The 24,139-nt window shown below is 33.2% G+C and overlaps 3 protein-coding genes across 3 annotated transcripts; all 3 read left to right on the top strand.

Annotated features, from left to right (window-relative positions):
- Positions 1 to 2,188: 2,188 nt before the first annotated feature.
- LOC123915155 lies at positions 2,189 to 2,746 on the top strand. Its single transcript, XM_045966302.1, has one exon. It carries the CDS (start codon positions 2,189 to 2,191, stop codon positions 2,744 to 2,746), a length of 558 nt encoding a protein of 185 aa, XP_045822258.1.
- A 111-nt stretch (positions 2,747 to 2,857) lies between these two features.
- Positions 2,858 to 5,119, top strand: LOC123912876 (peptidyl-prolyl cis-trans isomerase FKBP16-1, chloroplastic). Its single transcript, XM_045963457.1, has 8 exons — positions 2,858 to 3,020; positions 3,230 to 3,400; positions 3,493 to 3,527; positions 3,610 to 3,703; positions 3,870 to 3,930; positions 4,051 to 4,096; positions 4,419 to 4,489; positions 4,702 to 5,119. The coding sequence occupies exons 1-8, from the start codon at positions 2,959 to 2,961 to the stop codon at positions 4,804 to 4,806; spliced, it is 645 nt and encodes a 214-aa protein (XP_045819413.1). The 5' UTR covers positions 2,858 to 2,958; the 3' UTR covers positions 4,807 to 5,119.
- Positions 5,120 to 6,964: 1,845 nt separating this feature from the next.
- On the top strand, positions 6,965 to 13,249 carry LOC123912875 (protein transport protein SFT2-like). The gene is made up of 4 exons (XM_045963455.1): positions 6,965 to 7,375; positions 12,017 to 12,284; positions 12,436 to 12,540; positions 12,898 to 13,249. Exons 1-4 carry the CDS (start codon positions 7,194 to 7,196, stop codon positions 13,006 to 13,008), a joined length of 666 nt encoding a protein of 221 aa, XP_045819411.1. The 5' UTR covers positions 6,965 to 7,193; the 3' UTR covers positions 13,009 to 13,249.
- Positions 13,250 to 24,139: the final 10,890 nt, after the last annotated feature.

Here is a 24,139-nt window from a genome sequence, read left to right as displayed (position 1 = left end):
GATTCATTTGGGATCTTTAGAGTGTGTTTGGATGAGGATTCTAGAAATTAAGAGATTTTAAATATTAGGCAATTCAATTGATTAAATTGAATTCCATTGATTTTCAAACTCTATTGTTTGGATAAAGTGGTGAAGTAAAATTCTTTGTTTGGGTAATGTAATTAAATTTTTTTCACTTAATTTTATTTATTTATCTTAATAAAATTGACTCTAAACCCAAAAAAGCAGTCGAAAACCTAAAATGAACTGTCAACCCAGAATAGACCCGAAACTCCAAAAATCGGCCGAAAACCCAAAAAATCGGCCCAAAACCTAAAATCGACTGTAAACACAACAAATCGGCCAAAAAATCTAAAATCGACCAAAAACCCAAAAAATCAGCCGAAAACCAAAAAATCGGCCCTAAACCCAAAAAATCGGCCAAAAACCCAAAAAACAATTATAAACCCTAAAATCGACCGAAAAATGAAAAATCAACCAAAAACCCAAAAATCAACTATAAACCCTAATTAAGAGTACATTGGGTGTTACACATTTCTTCTTCTTAAATCTAAATAATCTAGATAAAAAAGCCGGAAAACTTAAACTATTTATCATGTGTGCTGAGGGGTTGTCAGCCCTTATCCGAAAAGCCGAGGATAGAGGTGATATTCATGGGGCCAAAATTTGTCGAAATGCACCCATTGTTTCTCACTTATTATTTGCAGATGATTGTTTCCTCTTATTTAGAGCAGAAGAAAATGAGGCTTTGGTTATGAAGAACATTCTCTCTACTTATGAAATTGCTTCAGGCCAATCAATAAATTTGCTGAAATCTGAGGTCTACTTCAGGAGAAATGTCTCATCTCCTATCAAGAACTCAATAGCTAATTTATTAGGAGTGCAACAAGTTCCGGGGACTGGAAAATACCTCAGACTACCTTCTATGGTAGGTCGGAGTAAAAAGGCCACTTTCAAGTTCATTAAGGATAGAATTTGGAAAAAGATTAATTCTTGAAGTAGTCGTTGTCTCTCTCAAGCAGGCAGAGAGGCTATGATCAAGTCAGTTCTGCAATCTATTCCATCTTACATTGTGAGTATTTTCTTAATTCCACACTCTCTTAGTGATGAAATTGAGAAGATGATGAATTCGTTCTGTGGGGCCACAATCAGGAGCAGGCTAAAAGGTATTCATTGGTTATCATGGGAACGCTTAGCGATGCACAAAAATGTGGGTGGCTTGGGTTTTAAGAGCATTACCGCTTTTAATTATGCAATGCTTGGTAAGCAGGCTTGAAACTTATTAACCAATCCAGGTAGTTTAATCACTAGAATTTTCAAAGCTAAATACTTTCCTTGAAGTGATTTCCTTAGTTCAAGCATTGGTCACAACCCAAGTTACGTTTGGCGTAGCATTTGGAGTGCAAAATTTGTAGTGAGAAATGGTTACCAATGGGTGGTTGGGTCTGGGCATGACATTCCTATGTGGAATCATAGGTGGACTTCAGATGAGTCAATCATTCCAACACCACCAAATTTGCATGAGGAACTAGCAAATATGACTATATCTGACATCTTTATAGGCAATGAAAAAAAGGTGGAATGCCCCTTTAATTCAAGACCTAGTGGATGACAATACTGCAACAAAAATTCTCAAAACTCCTCTTCTTGCGTCGGTTCAGAATGATCAGATTATTTGGAGATATGAGAAGAATGGTATTTATTCTGTTAAAAGTGCTTATCGTTATTGCGTTGTGGATGCTATTGATACTTCTCACCTACAAGTTCTGGGACACTGGAATTTAATTTGGACGATAAAATCTCCACCTAAATTAAGGAATTTTCTTTGGAGGTTATGTCGTAACTGTGTTCCAACTAGAGTTCGTCTTAACGCAAAAGGTGTTAATTGTCCAAATTCTTGTGTGCTATGTGATGATGGCTTAGAAGACGGACACCATGTTTTCTTTTTGTGCAAAAATAGTGAATCTTTGTGGCGGAATGTGGGCTGGTGGAACATGATACAACAACACATTAATAATATGCCGAAATTACTGGTACAATTTTTTCTATGTTGGAGGTTCTTGGAACAGCTGAACGCTCTCTCTTTGCAGCGTTGTTATGGAGTTTATGGCAGCAATGAAACAATAAAATATAGAAGAATCATAGTGAAACACTACATGTGGTGTGTGACCGAGCAAGAAACTTAATCATGGAATGGAATGTAGCACAGGAACAACAACAACAACGACGAACCGTTTCGCAACAACAACATGTTGACTCGGTATGGTCAAAACCACCTGCAGGAAGATATAAGTGTAATGTTGATGCTTCTTTCTCTATAAGGCGTAATAGGACATGGATTGGTATTTGTATCCGAGACGATCAAGGGAGTTTTGTCCTTGCAAAAACTGAATGGTTTTCCCCCATTCTCGATATCAACACCGAAGAAGCGGTAGGTTTGCTCCATGCTTTGAAGTGGGTCCAAGAGTTGCAATTGGAGAATGTAGACTTTGAACTTGACTCTAAGAATGTTGTTGCAAAGTTTCATAGCAAAGCAAGAGATATTTCTGGGTTAGGATATGTCATTAAAGATTGTCAATATATTCATAACTCTCATTTTAGAAACTCTCGGGTTGAGTTTGTTAGGAGACAAGCCAATGAGGCCGCTCATGTATTAGCAAATGTGGCCTCATCTCTAGCTAGTTTCCATATTTTCATTGATGTACCCTCTTGTATCGATTTTATTATTGCTAATGAAATGTCATGAGTTTCCTTCTGTCAAAAAAAAATAAAATAAAAAACCTAATGTGGGGTCAGGTCGGTCCAAACTATTAAATGGGAAGCTTATGTGGAAAAACTAGATAATGCTTTACTTCGTCAAAAAATAAAAGAGATAATGCTTTACTTGTACCAAAAAAAAAAAAAAAGAGATAATGCTTTACTCAAAGCTTTGAATTTGAGTGGTGCATTGGCCTAAGAATGGGAATTTTATCATTTCTCTCACTTCCACTATGTGCTGCTGCTGCCTCTGCTACTCCAAGGTCTAATATTTATTAATTTTACCATGTTTATATTTCCGTGAAAACTAAACCATTTTTTGTTGGAAAATTAATAAAATTTTGGCAACACAGATAAATTTTGATTATTATGTGCTATTACCTTTTCTATTCTGAATCAATTAAGTCATCATGCTTCTTGATAAACATTTGTCTCTTAACAATTTGTTTCAAACACCTAATGAATAATCCAGATGCATAGTGGATGCAAAGGGCTTGAACAACAAAATTTCAATATTAACAGTGGAAAAATATTATTCAAGAAGGTTGATTCTTCAGTTTATGAGTATTAACCAAATATTATGCCATGTTACTCCTTCTTTGGCTAAACCAATCATGGACATGAATGAACCACAAGTCATAAGGTTTGTCTGTTTTTTCTTTTGCATTATCTGTTTAAAAGTTCAGTCTAATGCATTGTGATATGTTATTTATTATTTTTATGTGAAGCCTCTAGGACTTTGAAGCTAGCCAATGGAGTGAGAGTTCAAGGTAATTAAATTTTCTTAAGCTTAAACCTAATGCATTTTACTTAGCCAATGGAGTTAGATACTCATAATAGTTTTCAAATTAGATGTTATTGAAGGGGAAGGACCGGAAGCACGTGGCGGTGATTTGGTTGAATTCAATTGTGTATGCAGACGTGCAAATGGATACTTTGTTTTTAGGTATTTAATTTCATACTCCGAATAGTCTAGTGGCGAAACTAACACGCACTACTTTCTCTCGTCTTTATATTGCAATAATAATGGAATTTGCATTATGCTTAAGACAATATATCTTACCTTCAAACTGTCCTAATGTTGCTTGGTTTCATACTGTAATTCAATATAGTACAGTAGACCAATTCAGTGGAGAAAGCAATCCTATTATACTTCCTTTGGATGAGGATGAGGTCAGTTTCACTTGGAATTTACCACAAACTTTGACTCTCTTAGTTATTCCTAATATTCTTCAATCCTTATGATTAAGACTAAGAGAACTCATCTCATTATGCAAGTTGCATTTTGAACAGATGATATTGGGCTTAAAGCAGGTCCTGACTGGCATGAGAATTGGAGGTATATCATCATTATTTCACAAACCAGTGTTTCCTCGGATGATTTTGATATAGTCCCTCTGGTCTCATATATAAGCAAATATTCATTTTTCAGGTTCATTGAATAACTGATCATCAGATATATAATGTATTCGCGACTATTATTTTAAATGATTCTTATGTATTTTTAGTTCAAACTTTTGGCATACATGTATTATGTATATGAGAATCGATCTGGTCTACATATTAATTAGTCCCATATATAATGTATTCGCGACTGTTATTTGTGGAAACTGTATCTCCTGATCATGTCATTGTCGTTACTATTGGCTTCACTTGTGTAGGAAAGAGAAGAGCATTGATTCCACCATCGGTAGGATATGTAAATGAGAACTTGAAGCCAATACCTGAAGAGGTTAGATTAAACTTGCACTTAAATACATAGGTTATTTGTTCGTATGTTATGTTTGTAATTGGAGTTTGAATCTTATACCTCTTCTCATACTCCTTCGGGTGTCTCACACTCGCACCTCAACCATTTGAGCTAAGCCTTGGAGACTTTTTATTTTTTGTCAAGTTATCAATTTGAATTTAGTTGATATGTAGACATTTTCATGTTTATTGCAGTTTGGCCCTCGACGCAGCCTTCTTTCTCATGCACAGGAGCCTTTGGTATTTGAAGTTCAACTCTTGAAAATTTTGAGTACTCCACAACAATCTGAAAATAATTGAATTTAGTTTTTACCATCAGCCGCATACACAATCACACGCGGATATTCAAATATATCGAAGTTGTTTTCCTCTCATGTTGAACAAAGCTAGAAAAAACTGTGTTCATATCAGAAATAGAATCCATTGGCAATATCTGAGAACTCGTTTAATCCCATAAGAAACAGGATGATTTCATCTTTAAATTTCTTCAAATTGCGCACCACTTTGTAAGAGTATTTCATAGGATAATTGTATTTGGAGAAAGGCCGATAGTGCTCGAGTTCTTTGCTTCTGTAAAATAATTAGAAATAGACAAATGATTATGCTTAAGTTATGCTAATTCCTTATGAAATCTCTTCGCCAGAATCACACTGCTAGGTTTTTCCTAGCCATCACAGCAACATCCATATAGATGATGCTTTACCTGATATGCAGGAATCAGGATCAAAACGATATGGTAACAGTACAGTGCTGAACCATCATAAACCTAAGCTTTTTTTTCTCCTCATGATTATCGCTCTTTTTAGATCTTAAAAGCGTAACAAAACCTGCTGAATCACTTTCAGCCGGATGATTGTAGTATGGGTTTTGCGAAGGATCAGCACGTTACATGTGCAAAGGATCGACTCCGTTGCTGCCATTAACAGTTGCATGCCTTGGCGGTATTCTCAAGAGCAGAGGCAATAAAGCTCAAAAGATCTTCAATACCATATTTTGAAATGAAAGAATCGAACACAAAGACAAAGTTCCATTGATGACTGATTCTGAAATCAAATTTTCACAGAAAGAATTATACAAACAAGAGATTTGTGTTACATACAAGTGAATATATTGTAACCAACTTGCTAAGCAAGCTAACTAACTCGCTAACTTGCTCGATAAACTATCTTACTAGCTGAGTCAACCTCTAATGAAACTTGTCGAGTGAGCAGAGCTACATACTAACCAACTAACTATAGATAACTCCCTTTAACAGTGCAAAACCAAATCTATCTCAAATTCTCGAATCTAAAAGGGGTTTCCGATACTAGAGCTACTTCTCTTTTCTCCCTTGCACTTTCTCTTAAACTCAACACAGGTTTGTGGGAATGCAGAGCCAAAAACACTAATGGACATGAATGCCACCTTGGATTCAAAGAGCCATTATGTACCCTCTTGGTGAAACTTTCACGCCATTGATGGTCCTAAACACTTGAAGGCCTCTACTTGCATTATTATGGAAAGTTCATTTTTTTGTACTTAAAATATTGTTTAGTGTTTTATGAAACTTTTGATCAAAACTAGAGTTGATAGTTGCAGTTTTGAATAAAATCATTAGAAATAATATTTTATCAGTTTTGCAGCTTTTTTATAATCAGTTGATAGAAAGCATACCTACAAAACTTGTGCTTTGGAAAAGCCAAGTGTTATTCCTTTGCTGTCAATTCAGTTAACTAGCGTTATTCTTGCTAGTTTAGGTGATTTGGATATGTTGGTGAGGCAAGATTTGAGCTCCTATAATCTCTCTTTGGTCCTCTTCTCTTTTGCCTAGCTTATGCTCCTCCATTGAAACTCAATCTATGTGTCAATTGTTTCTAACATTTGTGTGTTTGAGATAGCCAACATGTGAATCAACAAAATATTTAACTTGACATTAAATAACTTCAAGTTTTGTAAGGACAACCGAGTCGATAGCTACATGAACGGTGATATGCAGTGGTTTAGGTTCAATTCTACACTTCTCTGCATTTAAAATTTGCAAGTCTTGTCACTAGTATACTAGATAAAAAAGGAAATGTAGACTAACAAAAGAATTAAATTACGTCATATAAAAACAAATCTACCACAAAAATGCCAGTTTTTGCGAAAGATGTTTGGTTTATAATTTTTGGTAATTATTTGAAGATTAAATTTTGAGTTGATGAACTCTATTCTTAATGGTCTCGTGTGTTGGAGTAATGAATTTGAAAAAGTTTTTCAATATATAAAAAAAAGTAGAAATTAGTTCCCGTGAGCTTAGCTTAATCGGTAGGGATATCGCAATGTGCAAGAGCCGAAGTTCGAATCGAGACACTCCACATATTCACCTTTAAATAGAATTTCTAGTCATTAAACTATTTGGAAAAAAAATAAAAATCAAAAGTGATTATTTTTGACAGAAATTGAGAAAATATAATTAAAACAAATTCAACAAAAAAGTAACCACCCTTACCAAAAAAACAAAAAAGTAACCACCGTCATCATCCCAATCAAGAGCACCTACAGCACTGAACCTAACTATTCGTAAATCTGCAACTCATCAGAACACTTCTTCCAAATTCTCCGATTCAATCTTCCGATCGGTCACGCAGAACCGAATCAAAGAACAAACCCTCTAACCATTTCACATTTGCTTCTTTCAATTTCGTGAATCACTGATCAAATTCAAAATGCAAAGTTGGTTTTCAGGAGCCACTGAGGACGATCTCAAACCTTCGTCGTCTTTGCTCGCTGATTGGAACTCATACGCTTCTGCTCAATCCTCACAGGATGATGATTCCGCCAATTTCCCTTTCGATATTGAATCTGCTGTTAGGTCTGCTAACGACACCGTTTCTGGTACTTTCAGTGTGTAAGTCACAACATTTCTCACCATATACGAGAATTATTATGTTTTGTTTAATTTAGCAATGGTTCAATTTTATAAGTAATATGATTTGAATGTGTATCTAGTTGCTTGTGTTATTTGGGCTTATGAAAAATAGAATTTTTTTATGTCATGACTCATGAGAGAATGTTGAATTGCTTGTGTATATCTAGTTTTATTTTTGTTTAACATTTTCATTTTTAATCTTATCGATTGATTGTCTCGGAAGTGTAGCTCAGCTGGTAGCTACTAGAGACATTATTGGAGGGGACGAGGTTGAAACCCCAGATTTCCTACTTAAAGTGTCTGAGTCTAGCCGCTAAGCTACTAGACCAAAAAAATATCCATGGATTGATTTTTTTTTGCTGTTTATTTGATTGATTAGAATGAATGAGTAAATTAAATCTACCTTGAAAATGAGGAGATGAGGATGTGTGGTAAGACTAGACGGGATAAAATTAGAAATGACAACATTAGAGAGGGAGTTGGGGGGTAGCACTTATTGTAGAAAAGATGATGAAAATTCGGCTTAGGTGGTTTGGGCATGTAGAGAGAAGACTTGTAGATCAGATGAAGGGTAAATCACTAGAGGCAGAGGAAGAGCTTGAAAAACTATAAGAGAAACTATTAAGAAAAATCTAGAGATTAATGAGTTGGATGGAGATATGATTTATGATAGAACATTATGACATCGTTTGATCCATGTAGCCGACCTCACTTAGTGGGATAAGGCTTGATTTTTGTTGTTGTGTACTTATTGTTAAAAATGAGGAGACATTAAGACATCATTTGGATCAATAGAGAGACAGGTAGGATTTTGTGTGGAACTGGAATTAGTGGAGTTAGGAGATGAAATAAGTCTGGTAAGTTTGAGATGTAACATTGAGATTTTAAGATGATGAAAGGTGTAGAGTTAGGAGAGATATTCTTGAATTTGAAATATTACCTTTACTGTTAATAACATGTAAAATTCCACAGTAACATTTCCTTATCCCATGTTCCGTTGTAATAATTGCATTTGATAGATCTAGAGCTTTCCTGTCCTGACTCTCACCTTTCTTACAATACTTGATGTACCCACTCTCTCTAGCCCTCTTTTGAAAATTGCTTCTTCTTTCTATTGGCCTAATTGTCCTGAACAGTTTTACAGTTATCCTAAATCCTGACCATACTTTCCCAACTTCGTATTACTAATAATGTTGATCTTCTGTATCGAGGGTCTAACAAAGTGTGTATGCGCGTGAACAAACCACTTTGGGTTTTGCGATAAGCTATTTAGTATAAAGTGTTGTCAAATAGTGGTGCTATAGTGTATCAGATTAACCATTACTGCATTTGAGGTCCTTTGAAATGTCCAATTTGTCCATGACATGTTTAATGGATACAAGTCCACCCCAGCCAGTAACCATTTTAATGGATGGATATCCAACCTATCCATTCAAAATATTAATATTTTTTGCATTTAAAGTTCACCTTTCTCTATTGATGCTATCACCCCTTGCGCACCCGCAACTTTAGGAGTTGTATCCAGTTCACCTCTTTTCTCTTCTCTTTCTCTATTGATGCTATCATCACCCTCGCGCACCCCGACAACTTCAAAGGAATATTTGGATGAAAAGATTTGGAGGGGGGAGAGGGCTTACTTTTCTTTCTTAAATTAAGGACACTAAAATGTTTTCCAAAATGAATTAAGTGTGGTTCAAGTATTATATTATATGATCATTTATGGTGTTCCAATTTTTTGAAATATCAAATATATATAAAAATATAGACTTAGCCCTCCAAAACCCAACTCCCAAACATGCCCTAGGAGTTTTATCCAGTTCACGTAAGTATAACTTGCTGTGATTCAGATGAGTGGGTGGTTTGGTAGGGGAATGGCTTGAAGTTACCCATTTTTCACTTTCAATTTGTAGAAATGACCACTGGCTTTTAAAAATTTAGTACATGTATGTATCTATTCCTTTGGCATATGAGGCAAGCAAAACTTGCAACCGTGAAGGCATTGACAGTGGTGACTACAAATTTAATGCTGGCTGCAATATAAGCAGCAAAGGCAGAAAATCATTCAGATCATAGACAACAGTGACTAGATTTAGGCTTTGACTGTGAAAAATGTTCAGAGCATAAAAAATGTACAGGTCTTAATTGATATATCACTGAGAAGTCCATTATCTATCCAATAAATTTAATGGATTTAGTAAAGTCAGATCATTTAAAATCAATATACTCTAGTCAATGGATGATAGCTTACCCCCAAAATGCTAGAGCTATAGCGGGTAGAAGCGTAGCCTCTACGTTGAAGTTTAGGGAAACTATACAAGAAACTTATCCCATAGTTCCACACATATATAAACACTAAAAAATAGAAGGATACACAAAATTAAAGACATTCATAACTAATAATCAAAGTTCATTGTTACAAATTTGAAACCCAATTTTAAAAATAATATTTAGGGTGAAATGGCCTAAAAGTAAGAAAAGGAGGCAAAACGACAATAGCTTACTCGATGAAGACTCACTTTCCAGCGAACCTACGCCCGGTTTGAAGCTGTGTATAAGTTGAGGGCATATTCAGGTTTTTAAAGGAGCTTCACTGCAGCGGCTGCTACAGTCTCTATTTGGTCACTACAGCCAATGGGGCTATGCAAATATGCAACGGAACGGAGTTTCACGTAGCGCCTAGGGACCGGTACACAATGCTGCTGCCTGCTATTGACTACAGAAATACCCAATTGAGTTGGATTGGATATTTTTATGTATCAATGGGCTGAATGGATAATGGATAATTTTGCAACCTCTAGCGTAGGTATCCCTATTTTGTTTTTGTGTTAATTCCCCAACTTTTCTCGTATAATTTACGTTTTCCTATAAATTTATATTTGGAACAATGTAATGTGATTTGGCGAGTAAGAACAAAGGGGGATTAAGTTATGAAAATATGAAGGTAGCTATGGGAGTTTGGTTGGTTATTGATCTAAAAGATTAGATCTTGCAGTAAACCATATGGATATGAGAAGGAAGCAATCATGCTAAGAAACATGTTCAGTGGGCTACCCACATAGTTTGGGTTCCATGTGTATCGGTACATTTATGCTTTCTTTGGGAGTTTGGAGGGAAAGGGATGAGAGGGTTTTGAGGATAAAGGAACGAGTAAAGGGAAAGTGAATGATAAGTAGTCCCCCTTCTTGCATGATTTTTTTTTTTTTTTTTTTGTTATTGGACTAAAACCGTCCAATATGGGGGAACTCAAAAAATGCATTGGGGGAAGGCTTTGGATGGTTTTAGAGGATTTTGAATAAATATTCAAAATCATTACTTCTCTTCTATAATACATTAAAATAAGAAATATTACTCACAAGTATTTTCATCCCACCCCCTTCATACATACTCAAAAACTTGAGTGATTCTCCTATCTTTTCCTTCCTCCCCTTCCCTCCAAAGCCCTCCCCTCCATTTCCCTTCTAACTCCCAAACAAAGTCTAAGGAGTTGATAAGTTAGATCTGTAGACTATAGTCATCTATCCTTTCTGGAAAGTGAGAAAGCAACCATGCCTGTTGCGCACCACATTTTCTCTAAGGTCTCCATTACTGTTTGTTGCTGTTAGAGATAGTTTACTATCTGTTACAGCTAGTTATAACTGTCTACTGAGTTGCTGTTAATAAACTATCTCTAACAGTTGCCACTCCCACTTGCCAACTGTTCTTGAGTTGCAGTTAGTTGGCACGTGGTCGTTACTTTTTTGCTGTAGCAACATAAGTTCTTCGTATCTGGTTGAACATCCAGAAATGTAGAGGTGCAGCATCATTATCTGAAATAATTCAAAAATAACTTGAGTGGGCTCAACCTATTCAATCCTTCATAGATGTGTTCCAATGTAATAGTACAGTTAGGATTGACTCATCTAAACTTCATCGCTCCTCTGTTATTATGTGGCAAACAAATTTTGCTGATAATCTATTTTGTTTTTTTTTTCACCAAGGCCAAATACTGTCATACAGTCATTCTTGTATTAGTGAGAACCTTAGGGGTAAGAGGCCGAGTTATGATTATTTTAATTTTCAAGGATGTGCACTTTATGCTTGAGACAAGGAGTATTCAGAGAGCTGAGGTTGAGATTCTATTTCTTATTGTGAGTTTGTAGTGAGTAAAAACCATTCATGTCTTGGATGATATTACTCTAACTTCAGTTTTTTTTTTTCTTTCTTGGCGACAACATTATGTTTTCATATAATGGAAACAATCATATATATACACCATTGCATGAGCTTTTCATTTCCATTTCCATTTCTTGATGTTAGTAACTCCTTGTTGTCTTCATGCAAAGTGATGTACAGTCTGGTTACAAGTTTCCGAACAATTACATGTAAAAATTGTCTGTTCTGTCTGCCTTATCTGAACATGATAGATGCCATTGCTATTTTTTCTTCAGTTGTTACTTTCTTTCCTTGATTGTTTAATACTGTAGCATAACAGAACAGATGGTGGATATTTGTAATGTCCCCTGTATTAATTTTTTCATAAATAGATTTCTTACATCTTGGTGAAAGGACATGCTAGCCAATACTGAATAGATTTGCCTGAACTTGTCCTCAAGTAGTTATGCTATCTCTCTTATTGTTTAGGGTTTCCAAAGGTGTGAGAGATCTACCTGGCAACTTCCAGTCTGCCACTAGTAGCGTTCCTTCTGGCAAAGCACTTGTTTATTTTGGTCTGTTTCTGGCAAGTGGGGTCTTCTTTGTTTTCATTGCTTTTACATTGTTCTTGCCTGTCATGGTGGTTATGCCCCAAAAGTTTGCTATATGCTTTACTCTTGGGTGTGGACTCATTATTGGATCATTCTTTGCTCTCAAGGGTCCAAAGTATCAGCTTGCTCACATGTTGTCAAAGGAGGTAACGAAAATTTAGTTTCTTGTTGCTGGCATGAAAGTATACAAACTTGATCAGTTGCTTTTGTTTGAGTTTGGACTTTTCAGAAAAATACATTCTATTTTGATAAACTTTTGTCCTACTTTCTAATTGTCTCTCTGCCATTATTTTTCAGAGGCTTCCTTTTACATTGGTCTTTCTAGGCAGTATGATAGGTACCATATATGTATCAATGGTGCGTCACAGCTACATTCTTTCTGTGGTATTCTCTGTAGTACAGGTAATAATTCCTTGTATTCTTAAAATGATTATTTGAAGCTTTGCTCTTAAGCACGCGTCATCTGCGTTTTATGTTGATTAAAGTATACCCAAAGTTTTTGACTTTTGAGCGTAATATATTACAGTGAATAGCAACAATTATTCATCGTAGCAAAACCAATATAATTTTAACTTTAAGAGCTACTATTTCCACATTGCCGGTTGCTGGCTTTGTGTGATGGTTGTGCTGTGTTTTTAACATGCTTCAAGAAAGTGGGGTGTGGGAATTTTGTCTTGCTTAAAGATTTTTGTATATAATATTTAATCTCCTTTCTAAAACTATAGTCTTGCATTTAAAGGATTTTGTCTATACTTGTAGGTTCTCTCACTTGGGTACTATGCTATATCATACTTTCCTGGTGGATCTGCTGGAATGACATTTCTGACTTCTGCTCTTACCTCCTCAGTAATGAGATGTTTTGGGAGGTGACCTTTTTTTGGTTAATAGGAGTTGAGGTCAGATATTTCTCTATATAGTAGTTGGCCTGTACATTTTGTCTCCAGAGATCTATCAATTGAAACCAAATTGACCTTAAGAATATTGTTGAGTTGAAGTATCATCTAACACTTTCTTATAGTTTGATGTTTGTTGCCACTTGCTAAATCGGAGTGAAAAAATTGAATTGCCTCTTAGACTCGAGTTTCTAAATGCACATTGTCTGATTGATGAAGTAAACTTTTGCCCTTTTCCAGTTCTCTTCTGCAAAATGGAATTTAAAATATTTTTTCCTAAATGAGAATATAAGTATAGCCTTATAACGTGGAATACATGCGGATATATCAAATAAGAGATTGTGATTTGAGAGAATTGTCTTATCTATTGTTTTATACAACGTTCTAGATTTATTTTTCTTACTAGAAGACGCTCTTGCCTATTACATTGTGTGTGTAGGCATGGGCAGCCGGGGAAAGGTAATACAGAAGAGAAACCTTTGAATTCATCACACCTGAGTTTGAACTGATGCCAATTCTACTAAAAGTTCCTTTGTATATTTGTTTGTTTGTATTATTAACTTCAGTGGTTTACCGGTTGCACATTTGGGTGACAAGTGCTATATCTCACTTATTAATGGAACAACTTGTTGATGATAAAAACTAAATAAGGGCTAGGGGAGTAGATGTATGACACCCTGTTGGATCCATAGCTGATTAACTGAAAATCGCCAGGACAAATGGAGGCAAACAAACTTAGTGGGTGGTGTTCTTCAATGCAGCTCCTGGTGAGGAACAGGAATAGATTCTTTGCAACGATGGATAAAATAAAACAGAGAGCTAGTTTTTTTAGTTAGCTGTACTTTTAGTATCTAAAGTCTAAGGTAGTACACTTGTGCAATTTTGGTTCCTTAGGTATTCATCGTATTACATTGAGGTCCCTTCATCACTGGGTTGTCTAAATTTTATCGTCATTATTTTACATGGCATGTGTGGGTCTTATTTGTCATTGACTTGGACAAGCTTGACAATGTCGTCAAGTAACAAGATATTAGTCTTCGCGTGCATCACAAACCAACGATTCTACCATGGACGACTACTATTGGTGGTCCACAATGGACCACGATTTACAATCACGGGTTAATTGAATTATGGGCGTCCTAAAAGTCGCTGACCACTACTTTCGTCCATGGCGGCAAAATCATGGACGCCCTAAAAGCACAGACCAGGGTAGCCTCTCCCTCACCCTATTTTCAGTTGTCTTTCAAATAAAAAAAATGTCCACCCTATGCCTACCATCATCCTATAACATGGTTGAGGCTTCAACTGGGAACTAAAGAAGTGAACATGGGACTGCAACCACACAAAAGAGCTGTTGTACTTGTGCATGCACATTGTCTTTGTCGGTGCAATGTTTTGTAGGTTCTTTGTGATTAAATGAGAGGAAGAGGCGATGTAACAAAAAAGGTGGATTCAACAAAGGTTAAAGGAAGACGCAGCAGACCATATTTGCTGCTAAGCAACATGCAGTACCATGTAGTTTTAAATCACAATCTTTGATTTTAGATTAGATGGTTCAAATTACATATTAGTAAAATTAACTATAATTAATCTCGATCGTCAATTTTAGATCGGACGGTTAAGACGAGTAACTACATGATGCAATTACTGCGTCAAATCCAAGTCCCGTGAGAGCAAATGTCCAAGTCTTTAGGTTGTTTGAAACACAAGAAATGACATAAAACAAAAATCTATAAACGAGGTAAGTGGGTTTAAACATATAAAATGGAGAGGACAAAATGCATACATTCAAAGAAATTTACTTGTAATTTTATTGAAGTTGGTGGGTGCATTTCCAAATCCTTATGTGTACAAAGTTCCACCGAGTATGAGAGGTGGTCGTACAAAGAGAGGAGGAGAGAGATGATGAAACGCGGCAATTGCGAAAACTTTGGCTCAAGTGTTTTGCAACATCATTAATAAATAAACAGTACAGTAATATGTACTAGGTAGAAATTCAGCAATCACTGAGGTAAAATCATTAACCATAAATTTGATTGTAGATTTGAACACATTCATTTACCATAAGTTTTACACTGTTCTGTAAACCCTTTTTTTTACACTGTTCACAATTCATTACCATAATTTTTTAGGCACTCGCCTGCATTTAGATTTGAACGTTAAACAATTGCGGTTAATCACGTCCAAATTAATAGTTAATGAAATTATGTTAATGTTCAATGCTTTAACACTTGATATGTGTTAATCATATATTAAGCATAATTAGTTATGGATATTTGAATTGTGTTAACCATTTAGATTGTTGTCAAAATGTTGTTGAATTGCTCTCTTCATATGTTCTGGTATAATGTAGTCATCATACTCTATTAAAGTTAGAACTCCACTATACCATGAAGAAAAAGAAAAAAACTCACTGCCAGTCACAGTTAAGATCCCACTTGACCCTCATTGACCAATGATACTCATTGGGTTGGCTGGTAGTGCCATAATTGCTTAAAGTGGAATGAATCATTGTAAGAAATCTTCATTTTTTTCATGTCAAAATAATCTGCAGAAGGAGTAAATCTGCTTGGAACTTATAAGTTCTGGTCCCTCTACTTCCTACTTTTTTGTCCCCCCTCTTTGGGACATTGTTGAATTGAATGCTATAAAGAAACATAACCATTTCCGGGTTTAATGGACCAAGTAGTATGTCATATGAAACTTTTTACCTGGCTAGCAGATTTTAGAAAGATTGCATTTTGCTTCACCTAGTTAGTTACTAGTATTATGGAATGATTTTAAAGTATAATTTATAAAATTACAAAATTCAGCAATTAGTGAAGAATAGGCTTGAGGAGCTATTTGTACTTGATGTTGTTAGAATTTAAGATAAGACATAATTCAACTCTATATAAAATAAGCTTATAAAACAAGAACTACTTCTACATATAAACAAAAAGTTAGGTCATTTTTTTTTTATCTAATGTAGAACTCTTTTACACACTCTCTCACGCTGAACTGTTCAAGAATGAATATCTAGGGTGAGACCCCATAGTGGTAGCTTGACAATAGAGCTCAAGTTGCCTAACATATCTCAGATAGATTCTGATATTATCTTAAAGAATAATTCTTAGATAGGCACAAACCCAAATGAAATACATTTAGGTACACATACATGAATGAGAAAAAATAAAAGTGAAATAAAATAGTCACATCAAGTAATATTAATTATTTCTTTTATCTTTTAATTTTTTGAGGTGATGTGAGTGTGCCTAAACAAAAAAGATTTGTAGTTGTGCCTACAAAAATATTTCTCTATCTTAAAATTTTGAGTGTGACATAAATCAATCTTACAATATCAGCTTATAAAATGATGACTGTTCTCGCTTATAATTACAATATTCATACCATATCACATCTTTCATTTTAGGTTAATAAAGAACTCGACATAAAGTGTCAAAGCCGGCCTAATTATCATTATTTTGTAATTTCCAAAAGTAAAATGAAGCAAAAAGACTAATATAAGACTCGTGGGGTTGATTGGACAGGTTCTAACGTAGTGGAAGAAATTTTAAACTATGATTTTGTATAATTTATAGCCATTGAAAAGTTATTAGGGAGCAGAAATCCTGAATTTAAGGATGTATTTGGAGAAAAATGATGAGAACGTAGTGATTAAACATTTTAATATGAAGATTATGTATGACCAAGAGATTTTGTATATGTTATGAGGTTTAAAAAAATGGAATTATTGGAAGGCATAGGTCAGCTTCATCGAGAGAAAACAAAGCTGAACTCAGTGGAGCGCAACTTGGACGGTTAAAGAAACGAAAGTGAAGTTCATGAGAAAAACAAACTCAGTCAAACTTATGAGTGAATCTATGGTGTGTAAAGCATTCAAAGGGGATGAAAATTTCAAGGTCTCTCAATTAGAGACGACTAATGGCAAAGATTAAAATGATTGCTTTGCATATTCACTACTTCATTCATGATGCTTCTGTCTCACATTGAATTGTCGGACCGACCAGAGTCTCACTGAATTGGATTAACATATTGGTCACATTGTACTAACAGCACTTTGACACTATACATTTTATCTAAAACTTTAAAACATTATATTTATGGTTATGTTAACTCTTCTAACCATTATGAGACTATATCTCAACATGAGTGATGACCATGTGCACTATCCATATTTCAGCTCTAGGTTTGGAACTCAATATTAGGGATGACAAAAAAACTCAAATCCGAGAGACCCACCCGAACCCAAACCCAAGTCAACGGGCGAAACTCGATTTGACTGGGTTTGAGTTTGGGTTCGGGTTCGGGTGACACCCGATAATATGGGTGTGGGTTTGGTATCAGTCAAACCCACACCCGAAACCCATACACCCACCCGAAATATTTTATAATTACCTAATTACCCCCATAGTCTCCCTCAATTTCCTTAGAAGACCTTAAATTTTAGTTGTAATTTAATTTCTTGAAAGTCTATATTGTAATTTCTTGAAAGTCTATGTTTGAATTTCCTTAGAAGACCTTAATTTTAGTTGTAATTTAATTCAAAGTCTATGTTGGAATTTAATTTCTTAAATTTGCAAATTATTTTCAAATGTGTTGCGGGTTTGGGTTTGGGTGGAAAAACCCGAACCCAATGGGTGTGGGTGTGGGTGTTGTTTTGCCACCCGAACAGCATTTGAGTTTGGGTTTGGGTGATGATTTCGGGTGTGGGTTTGATAAGTGTCAAACCCGCACCCATGGGCGTCCGTTGTCATCCCTACTCAATATTAGAGGTGTCAAACGGCCCCCAATTTAGAGGATCCCATTATTAGGCCCCCTAATGAGGCCCAAAATATCAGGTCATATATTAAATTTCTCTATATTTGTTAGTTTAGACTCGGCCCTATTATATTTTTTAAAATTATTGGTCCCTTGTGGGGCCTTATTATTGAGTCTAACATAGACTCAAGAAAAACATGTCTTGAAGAATTTTAAAATTATTGGTCCCTTTTTTCGAACAAAAATATCGTAACTTTTTTCGCGGAAAAATTTGAAACTTTTTTTCGCGGGAAAATTTGAAACTTTTTTCAGACAAAAATATCGTAACTTTTTTCCCGAAAAAAGATCGAAAACTTTTTTTCGAAAAAAACTCCGGAATTGTTTTTATCTAAAATCGAAACTTTATTCCCCGACAAAATTGGGAACTTTTTTGTCGAAAAAAATAATATAAACTTTTTTACCGAAAAAAGATTGGAAACTTTTTCCGGAAAAAACTCAGGAATTGTTTTTATCTGATATCGAAACTTTTTTCCTAGAAAAAAGAAAAAAAAAATCGGAAACTTTTTTCCGGAAAAAGTGGAAACCTTTTATCCAAAAAAAATATCGGAACTTTTTCCGAAAAAAAAATCCGGAATTGTTTTTTATCTAAAATCAAAATTTGTTTCCCCGAAAAAAATCAGAAACTATTTTTCGAGAAAAAATCGGAACTTTTTTCCGAAAAAAGATCGGAAACTTTTTTTCCGAAAAAATCAGAAACCTTTTTCTGAAAAAAGATCGTAAAATTTTTTCCTCGAAAAATTCGAGAACTTTTTTCGGAAAAAAATTCGAAAATAATTTTCGAAAAAAGACTTGAAACTCTTGTTCTGGAAAAATCTGAAACCTTTTTTCCGATAAAAATATCAGAACTTTTTTCTGAAAAAATCTCCAAAATTGTTTTTATCTAAAATCGAAACTTTTTTTCGAAAAAAATATCAGAACTTAGTTCTCAAAATTTTTTTTAATAAAAAAAATAAATTGAGACTTGAGACCTATATTTTATCTGAGGGGCTTAGTCTTTTTTAGGGGGCTAAATTTACTCGGCCCGCTTGATTGACAGCTATAGTCGATATTCTCAAATGAATTTTATAACCAAATTTCAATAGTGAAATTATTCAATCCCATTATTACTTCTTTTTTTTTTTTGTATACAATCCCATTATTACTTCTAATTGATTTTAAAATAAATTTATTTATTTACTAAGTTGCTTCTTAACACTTAGTCAAAAAGGGTTGTTTCCTAACATCATTTATTATATAACGAATATACAGTATAATTTTAATTTTGAATTTATCAAATCATTTTTTTTTTTGTAAATTTACAATAAGAAGGTTAGATTGATTTTTTCTGGTTGTAAATTTATTAAATCATCTTTTATCACGTAGATATTTGTGCATGTGTCTCATAAGTATAACTTAGTTGGTATCGAACCTCAGATCCTCCATTTCTATATATACACTTTTTTGTTGACAAATTCTACTCACTCTATTCATTTAAAATGTGAGTTTAACTACTAATAAATTAGATAAAAAAAAATTACATACGTATTTTAGAAAATAAGGTTATGGTATGATTTATCATCACATTGGAAAACAATCAAATGTCCTTAATTTTTGTACAATGTCAATTTTTATATCTCAATATCATGATTTTTAACCTCAATTTCATGATTTTTAACACTAAATAATATGATTATCAAACACTATCTAAGATTTTTATTTTATTTTTTTCAAAAAAAGAGGAGCAGGAAAGGTCTATTACCTAAAAAATACTATCTAAGATAACACCTACTCATCATATACTATCCGGATCATCTCCAACTCATCATCTGATGTTGTTCGCACTGTCATCATCTCAACCGTCCGTCCATATATATATATATATATTTCTCTCTTTAAAAGTGTTTCCTTTACCATCAAACATTAGATAAAAAGTGACAAATATGGTAGAACAGAAAAAACGAAGATCAAATTTCATAGTTAAGATCATAGAGAAAAAGTTCTTCAAATAATTATGAACTCCTGTGTACATCAAAATCTTATTAGAAATTTAGTTCTATGAAATGACATTGTTAATTTCCCGTGATCAATATGTTTGTGTTCTAGAAAAGTTGTCTACTCAGCCTAGTCTTATCTCTATGATTATGGAAAATTAGTGCATATTAGTGGCTTGGCTAAATAATTAGAAAGAAACAAAGACTCATATAATAGATAACGATTTTTCATTTTGATAATTGATCAAGATTAAGCCCCTACACACATGTGTAACTTTGATTTTGGAAGGCCAAGGGCCCCCTATAATAGTACTTTGATGGGATTTCATTATGCTAATGACAAATCTTATTTTGGATTTTTTTCCATTCTAATATTATTGTTGGAGATGTAAAAGTCCATTTGTTTGTAAATCCAATTTACCAATTGGTGACTCCATTGCACGTGTGACATGACATGCATCAAGGACACAAGTACTCATATGATTGTACAATAGTAGACCATACCAAAGCCTAAGAGAAGGCCCCCCACCCTCACCGACTATATATATATATATATATATATATATATATAATTTTTCTTCTCAAATTAAAATATAAATAAAAATGGTAATTTTTTTTGAAATATATTTAGCGTAAAATTTAGACTTGATATATATATATATATATATATATATATATATATATATATATATATATATATATATATATATATATATATATATATATATATTAACATATCCTAAAAAACCTATGTTGACTTACATAGACAATAGTAGCATTTTTTAATTTTAATTTCTAAATTTTTTTGTTTGTTTAAGTATTAATCCCTGCAATTTAAAAAAAAATAGTTTTTAATACAATTTGATTGAAACACATGACATAATTATACCGAGTCATTAGTCGGAGACTAAAAATAACTATTTTTAAAATTACATGAATTAAATTCAAATGAAAAAAATTACTGAACCAAAAATTGTTTGCGGAAAATATTACTAGTCGATGCGATCCGATTAAAGTAAAGTGATAATTACGAGTTTAGTTCAATTGTTGTTAATATTATTGATATTATGTCGTCATTTATAAACTTTGAGGTAAAGTTTGTTAGGAGACAAACGAATTTAGTTGCTCATACTCTTGCTAGAGTGGTCAATTATTGAGCTAGTTTTCATAGATTTGAAGCTATTTCTTTTTGTATTGAATGATTGTTGATTAATGAAATTAATTAAGTTTTTTTTATAAAAAAAACTATTATATTTATAAACATAAAAAAACTTGACGAATAAACATCAAAATTAAATAAACTTCTTTTAATCCATGGAGTCGAGTTGTTCTCACGACAACAACAACAACAAAATATTTTCTTTACTAGATGGGATTGATTACATACATCAGTGGACACCATAAAATCTTATCATCCATATAGACATGAGCTGTTATTCAAGATACATTTTAATGATTTTGTCTTTTGATGACCTCCTCATCTCAAATTATTTCACTAGTCACTACCATTCTCTAATATTTTTACGAGAGTTGTTATTTGAACAATTTTTTTTTCAGATAACATATAGACACCATACATCTTACGAGTATGCACACAGTCCGAGACATATGAAAAAAAATAAAAAAATAATGAAAAGAAATAGTTGTCGTATTTTTATCTAAATTTATTGTTTAAATATCTTTTCTCTAGCCTTACCCTCATTTTTAAGGAGAAATTAACCATTCAAAATTTAAATAAATTAATTTGTACATGAATGGTTTCCCAAATATTTTTTTATAATATTCGAAATATTACTATAAAATAACCATTCAAAAAGATATCTTAACTTAAAAAACATATCTTAACATCCGATTTTTATTATCTACTACCATTATATATATACATTAAGGGCCCGTTTGGTGCACAGGATAAGAGACATGATAGGATAACTATATCCTGCCGCAATTCAGTGTTTGGTGATACAGCAGGATATAATAAGTTAATCCTGAAGCTTATCCTATCCTGTCTCTCTAGTTATAATTCTTATCCTGAATTTGAGCTAGGTTACCAGCAGGATAGGATAAGAAAAAAAAAATTACTGATTTATTTTATAAAATATATTTTAAAATACATAAAATAAAATTAATAAAATATAAATAATAAAATAATTAATTTTTAAATATATATGTGATTTTCTCACAGGGGTAATTTTGTAATTTACATATTCTAAAAAATCAAAATCTTACTAAAATTAAAATAGTTTAAAGTAAAATGATTATTAAAAAATTGACAAATAGGGATATTAATTTAAATTTTATAAAAAATTAAATATAATTCTTTTGCAACAGTAATTTTATTATTTACGTATGAGATATATCATATATTTATTTGGCTTATCTAACATGTATATATTATTGAGTTATTTATTTGATCATGATTCATATAAAAAATTAAACTTGATTATTTTCTCATGATTTTTATTTTAAATTATATAAAGTTATTTGATTACTTATTTATAAAATTCAAAGTATTACAAAATAATTTTAAAAAAATAATAATTGTTTTACAAGAGTAATTTTGTCAATTAAATATGTTATATATCTTATCATATTATTATGAGCAAGTATGTATTAAAAACAAAATATAATAGTTATCATGTTTGTTATCATGTGTGCACCAAACACAGGATATGATAACTGAGTATAACTGTTATCCTGCTGTTATCATATCCTATCCTTATCCTGTTTTATATCATATCCTGTCACTATGCTATCCTGCGCACCAAACGGGCCCTAACACTCTATGAACCTAAAAAATAAATAAACCTAAAAAATATTTTTTTTTACATAATAAAAACCATAGGAGTAATGAGGAAAAATGGCGCACAATATTCAATTACTTTTGGATTTTGCACGTTGTGTTAAAAAAGCTAGCAATCATAGAGTGGTCCATATTCTATAACATTCTTATAGGTTTACCGACACAAGGACTCATTATTGTTTTTTTTTTTTGAATTAGGACTCATTATTGTTATGAAATTCAAGGGGATAGTTAATATGTTAGTACTGTTTATGTGCAAGATAAATGCCATACCCGACTGATGTTTGGCTACTTCTATTTGGCATATGCATTACTTTATCATGTAGGGAAATATGAAATTTATCATATAAGATTCTGTAGTTTTTGGCTTTAAGAAAAATTCGATTTTGAAAACAGTTTTCGAAAAAGTATGATATTGAAGAAATTATTGGCTGAGTTGCAAGTTGTTACACTTTCTTTAAGACGTTTCACGGTAATAATACAAGACAAACTAGCAACTGCGAAGTCCTTAGGATACAATAACTCAGTTCACTGAATACCAATTTCCTACTTAATAGAATGAAAAAAGAAAATTCAGATGAAGTGAAAGGAGAGAGAAGAGAGATTTCGAAAATTCAAAAATTTGGAGTAAATCTTTTGAGAATTGAAGTATGGTATTTATAGAGAAAATGAGAAAACCGAAATAGAGGAATTCATGGGAGCTTAATCTAACCTAAGTGAAAACGTAATAAGATTTTTAGGCCACTCGATTGAATGGAGTGCAAACAGATGTGTTGTCTTGTGGCACACGAAACAAGTGCACATGCGAAATTGAAACGGACAAGCACGCACACACATTGCAAAAAACTGGTTATCCCTTGGGACACAGTCCAAGAAGTCATCATTCCGTATGTAAAAACTACTAAGATGTGTATTTCCTCCAATATGAGACTTAAAATAAGCTTTTTTCAATTCACACTAACAAACCCACATGTATTTATTTCTATACCAAATTTTTCCTCCAAACTACCAACTTGTTCCAATAGATTCAATTGATTAAATTATGAGAATTAGAAAAGCTGATAGTAATAATAATTTGTTACTACCTTTTTCTCTTAATATAATACAAAATCCCAATGACTAAGAAGCAAATGACTATAAACTAGGACTATTAAGAGAAAATATAAAGAAGCTTTTGAGTGGTTGAAGTGAATAAGTTTATGAGTGGGAGCAGGGGCGGAGCCCGGATTTAAATATAGGGGGACCGAGTCTAAAAGGAAATTTTTTTTTTTTTGGTCAAGCTAAAAGGTATAATTTAGTATATAGAAAAAGTAAATTTTCAAATGCACTATTTCTTCATTATCTCTCTCTTTTCCTCTTAAAAAATGAGGGAATTATTTTTTCTCTAACCGATTTTCAACCTAACAAAAACACAATTTTTTTCCCGTGAGTTTAGTTCAGTTGGTAGGGATATCGTATATATTATGCAGGAGTTAAGTTTCAAACCTTGGACACTCCATTTATTTACCTTAAAAGTG

Source organism: Trifolium pratense, linkage group LG3 (assembly GCF_020283565.1).
Source record: "Trifolium pratense cultivar HEN17-A07 linkage group LG3, ARS_RC_1.1, whole genome shotgun sequence".
In the NCBI taxonomy this organism is placed as follows: Eukaryota; Viridiplantae; Streptophyta; class Magnoliopsida; order Fabales; family Fabaceae; genus Trifolium; species Trifolium pratense.
Note: the sequence above shows the minus strand (reverse complement) of the source record. Positions and strands in the feature narration are given on the sequence as shown.

Excerpts from the sequence above, each read along its gene's own strand:
- LOC123915155 (XM_045966302.1), top strand. The coding sequence starts at position 2,189 with ATGGAATGGAATGTAGCACAGGAACAACAACAACAACGACGAACCGTT.
- LOC123912876 (XM_045963457.1), top strand. The coding sequence starts at position 2,959 with ATGGGAATTTTATCATTTCTCTCACTTCCACTATGTGCTGCTGCTGCC. Across the intron at positions 3,021-3,229 it reads GCTGCCTCTGCTACTCCAAG|ATGCATAGTGGATGCAAAGG; the intron begins GTCTAATATTTA and ends TGAATAATCCAG. Across the intron at positions 3,401-3,492 it reads AATGAACCACAAGTCATAAG|GACTTTGAAGCTAGCCAATG; the intron begins GTTTGTCTGTTT and ends TGAAGCCTCTAG.
- LOC123912875 (XM_045963455.1), top strand. The coding sequence starts at position 7,194 with ATGCAAAGTTGGTTTTCAGGAGCCACTGAGGACGATCTCAAACCTTCG. Across the intron at positions 7,376-12,016 it reads GTTTCTGGTACTTTCAGTGT|GGTTTCCAAAGGTGTGAGAG; the intron begins GTAAGTCACAAC and ends CTTATTGTTTAG. Across the intron at positions 12,541-12,897 it reads TGGTATTCTCTGTAGTACAG|GTTCTCTCACTTGGGTACTA; the intron begins GTAATAATTCCT and ends CTATACTTGTAG.